This window comes from Triticum aestivum, chromosome 6A, assembly GCF_018294505.1.
Source record: "Triticum aestivum cultivar Chinese Spring chromosome 6A, IWGSC CS RefSeq v2.1, whole genome shotgun sequence".
NCBI lineage: Eukaryota > Viridiplantae > Streptophyta > Magnoliopsida > Poales > Poaceae > Triticum > Triticum aestivum.
In genome coordinates this window covers 55186796-55191343 of record NC_057809.1, presented here as the reverse complement: position 1 = coordinate 55191343, position 4548 = coordinate 55186796, and the positions used below count along the sequence as shown (strand labels likewise).

Sequence of the window (4548 nt, the reverse complement as noted above, 5' to 3'; positions counted from 1 at the left end):
CTGTTAAAAAAATTATCATTTCTTTGTTGCTTAATTAGAATCTTTCTCTTGAATTGCATAAGATATTACTTAGTTCTTTCGAATGGACACATAATAGATCTTGATTGGCAATGGAGACGTCAAATATTCCTCACATAGCTCATGTGGATGGAACGCAAGTAACAAGGTTTCCCCGGCTCTAGCGAGGGAGGGATGATGACAATGGCGCGCCTTCGGCTCACTCCAATGCTTGTAGTCATCACTAGGTACGGTGGTCCACGGACCTGGTTGTAATTTTTATTACCTATGGTGTTCTTTGTACTGTCATGATTGTGAATGAATAGGTTAGAAGTTTCTCAAAAATAAAAATAATATTCATATGATAACTACATGAAAATGTATCAAATCATTGCCACTGCCATAACGACATTACATTTTGGACTTACCATCTCGGTGTGTGGGATTGGGATGACGCAATTATTCTCATATATTTTTATTGTTTTGTAAGTAATATGGATTAGAAAGAAACCTTAGTGACATGTTTTTTTATAAGAAACATGCTGAAACTATCGTTGCTTCCATTAGTTCTAGGTTCTCAACCTTCAAATATATTTTGTGACCAAACATGCATACATGCTTTCTTATTTGACCATGTTTCATATTCTTTGGCATTGATGGGATTCTTGCTGATCGCTCAATTGCAAGAAGGAACATTTACCTGTTCTCAACGATCCTAAAACATCTCAATAACTATTTCAACGAATGGATGTTATGCTTCCAGTATATGTTGACCTTGATTGCCTTACATGAATCGATGTTATGCTTCCAGTATAATGTTGCAAACCTCCTCAAAATGTTTGTTTGCATTCCATTCCCACGATCTCCTGACTTTAGCAGCAACATTCCATTCACATAATTGCAACATGTTGAGTCCATAATTGCAGTGTTTTGCATGCTCCGCTGATTAGTTTTATGTATACTATGTTTTCAAACATGCGATGAGGAATAGAAAGAATCCATTCTTCATGTTTGGAGATAGTATTAAATATTGGCTACACCAAGATATAAGGTACAGTGTGTGTTGCAGCTACTCTTTGTATATTGACCACGGTTTTGATGCATTTACTCTTTGTATATTGTGTACCATTTCAGTTATCCCAAAGTGGGAACCTGTAGTGTTGCAGAAATTTACTCTTCATTCATAGTTACATTGAAAATTAACAATGATGGATGATGCATGCACAAAGAATATATATAGGACAATACACGTCAGGATATAATTCAGCGTGGCAGGATTGCACAAGATTATGTCTAGTTACACCGATGAAAAGCTGATTGACTAGGACCCTGCAAATAAAAAATCTGAATGACTAGGACATTGGGCGAGCACATCGGAATGGACATCAGAATATCAATTTGAAGCTAATACATCATTTGTTCCTTACCTCACGCAAAAACTTCTGTCTGCATAGTGGACTGATTTTACTTACAATATACCGCTCAAGAAGCCCCTACAAAATGATGAACAATTCGGTAAGTGTCCTCCAGATGATACTAGTAACACAAGTTAACTGTCAACTGAGGGCATAAGTTACCAGAATCCAGAGGGCGCATTTTCCTTTTTCCTGCATCGAACAATCAACCAAAAAGCAGAAATCATTCCAAGGCCATGTCCAATGTTAAACACTAGGATTAACTATTGAATAAAAGCAATATTGGCCCAGATATCCGCGCCGAGGCGAGGGTCGGAAACGGGAGAGCCTGCCTTGCCCCTGGTACTGGTATATATTTCTGAATATCATTGGGTACTCTTTTTGTAACGAAATTGGTAATACTTCTTACAGCTGGACAGTTTGATTTCCCACTATGGGCCTAGAATTATGGGTTGTTGTCAAAGAACCTCTTATCACGATAAACTCTTCTTGCCCAAATTTTAGGGTGCCAGGAACCTTTTATTCGTATACACAATTAGGGAACTGTAAACCCCTCGATTTGAAAGTTTTCTTATACCTATTGTATTACTGTACTAAGTAATAACACTTGTTAGTATATCATTTACAAGACTAGTTTGCATGACATACGACAATAAGCAACTAAGGCCAGACGCTCTGAATGAAGACTACCTTAGGTCTTGAATTTTCTACCTTTTTATATATATTCTATGGGATACAGGGAGTCCTGAATTCTTTTTCTATTTCACTTCCGTGACATTTGTTTTAGTTCATTAATCTATCTTTTATTTCTAAGGGAATGTACAGCCCTGTAAGTTTGCTACTTCAGCTATTCAATACAAATACACTGTTGAACAACAACCTCACCAATCAACTTAACAATAAGCAGAATAATAATAATCAAAAGTATGTTTCTGGAATGGAACTTTTTTTGGAGAACATGTTTCTACGCAGAAACTAATACTGTGCAATTAAGTTCATTCCTAACACTCAATACCAATAGCTGTGCAATATCTGTGTTTCACAATTCATCTCAGTCATACCATTGACCAGCATATCAAAAGGAATAAACATATGGATCAGTTGTAAAGAAGGGGGCAGTGAAAGTCGCCCACTATTTTGCACAAATAGTATAATATTAACTGTAATGGCGGCTATAGCTATTTAAAAATTAGATAACAAGTTAAATAAGAAACTTCTGTAAATTCTTACTTTTTTGGTCCTACAAAGGCATTGGTGATGTCATCAGCCGTTGGATTCCCGGTGAATTCAGCTAGCAAATCATATTTTTCTCCATTAGGTTCATCAACCCTTCGAAAAATCTCGTATTTATTTGGATAAGCCATCCTGTATCAATAATTCAACCAAACTGTAATGACTGAAATTTATCTAACTGTCAGCACCATTAGCAGAAGTATGATACTTTGGAGAACAAAAGTAAGAGAGATAACCTTAAAGCGCCCATGATAGGGTAAAATGTACCAGCATAGAAGAGAAGCCGGAAAGAATAACAAGTCTCAAATGATGCAGCATACTGAAGCCTCACATCTCTTCCCATTGTCTTCAACATGAAAACCAAGAAACAGCTGAATACTAGCTGTCATGCTATGATTAAGTGGAACGTATATGGAGCACTTACTTGCATTACGCCACTTGATGCAGGCATATCCTGTAAATGTAAATTTCAGGGACATTAAGGTTTGCTATGACGATGCCAAGAAACAATTTTTCACCGTGTTGGATTTTTATTTCTAGAACACTCCTTCCTAGATTAGATTAGGCCCAAGGATTATATGAGCAAAGAAACACAAACCATTTTTAGTTCCAATGAGATTTCCTAAGAGCAACAAAAGAGATAATAGAAACTACACTAATTTCAAAAATAAACAGGTCCAGGATATAAAGCAAAAATCTCTTAGAGACATGTCATGTGTGTGTGTGTGTGTGTGTGTGAGAGAGAGAGAGAGAGAGAGAGAGAGAGAGAGAGAAAGAGAGAGAGAGTTAGTATGCACCCAACCTTCAGGCGAGGATTTACAAGAATCACAGGTCTGTCACCAGCAGCATCAGTCATAGCTCTCATATCCTGCAAAACTCTAATATGATACTACAGATCGAGAAGGGTATATACTCTATAACTAGGAAAAAATACTAAGACACAGAATCTTTACATCAATTATGCAGTTTCCAACAGCATTCTGGGGAGCAATGAGAACAAACATGTCATCTTCTTTATCAACCTCACTAGCACCTGTAATCGAATTAAACATACTAGTATACTTAAAAATAAACAGAAACAGCAGAAAATAATAAAATGCACGACCAAAAAGAAATAGCAGAAAACAATAAAAGGCACGACCAATAACAGGCAAAGCTACAGCCAAGGACAAGATGATCTGCCGTCTCTGGACTCTGGAGCATTGCCACACAGCAGGCAGAGCACGCTGCAAAACCCCTTGTCAAAAGCCTACCCGCCATGAGAATGCGCCAAAGCAGCAGCAGCCATATGAAAAACCTGCATTTTCCTTCAGTCTTCGCCTTTCAGATGGCGTCTGGGTGGACATCCACCAGAGAGAAAGAGCCCTGGAATTGGAGGGAGTAGGCCGAGGCCGCGGAGTAAGACCCATCCACCTACAATCTCCATGCAACCGAGTCCTGCACGGTGGGCTGAAGGGAGACACCAACGAGAAGTACCCAGAGTTGAGCGAACTCCTGGACCTGATGTTCCGTGGATATACCCCGAAGGGCCAAGCCCAGCTGTTGTCCTGAAGCGCCCTGAAGACTGAGATGCCTTTGCGCTTAATAAGCAGGAAGAGGTTTGGGTGAACTCCCTTGGCACCCGACCACTAAGCCAGCGAGATGTCCAGAATTTGGCCTTGTGTCCATCCCCAATGGAAATTGAGACCGAGGATGCAAACAGCTCCTGGTCAACCGCACTGTTAGACGAAGGCGTCCCCACCCAAGGCTTCTCCGAGTCCATCCAGTCAAACCACAACCATCTGAGGCACAGCGCCGTGCTGAACTTCTCAATATCCTTGACACCGAGCCCACCGAGGCACTTAGGCCTGCACACCTGCGCCCAGCTGACTAAGCAATGCCCACCATTGCAAGCATCTTGAGG

General features: G+C 39.8%; 1 protein-coding gene across 2 annotated transcripts in view; it reads right to left on the bottom strand.

Annotated features, from left to right (window-relative positions):
• Positions 1–1113: 1113 nt before the first annotated feature.
• The window catches only part of LOC123131972 (probable adenylate kinase 5, chloroplastic), an 8934-nt gene continuing 5499 nt past the window's right edge, over positions 1114–4548 (bottom strand). Inside the window, exons 13-20 of one of the 2 annotated variants that reach the window (XM_044551709.1) lie at positions 3599–3678; positions 3448–3513; positions 3070–3099; positions 2882–2991; positions 2643–2777; positions 1575–1604; positions 1425–1490; positions 1114–1326 (exon numbers count right to left, since the gene is read on the bottom strand). In XM_044551709.1, the coding sequence (XP_044407644.1) occupies positions 1466–1490; positions 1575–1604; positions 2643–2777; positions 2882–2991; positions 3070–3099; positions 3448–3513; positions 3599–3678 (476 nt within the window). In that variant the 3' untranslated portion in view covers positions 1114–1326; positions 1425–1465. Of the gene's footprint in view, positions 1342–1424; positions 1491–1574; positions 1605–2642; positions 2778–2881; positions 2992–3069; positions 3100–3447; positions 3514–3598; positions 3679–4548 lie in introns of both variants that reach the window. The other variant, XM_044551710.1, reaches the window with a different exon arrangement.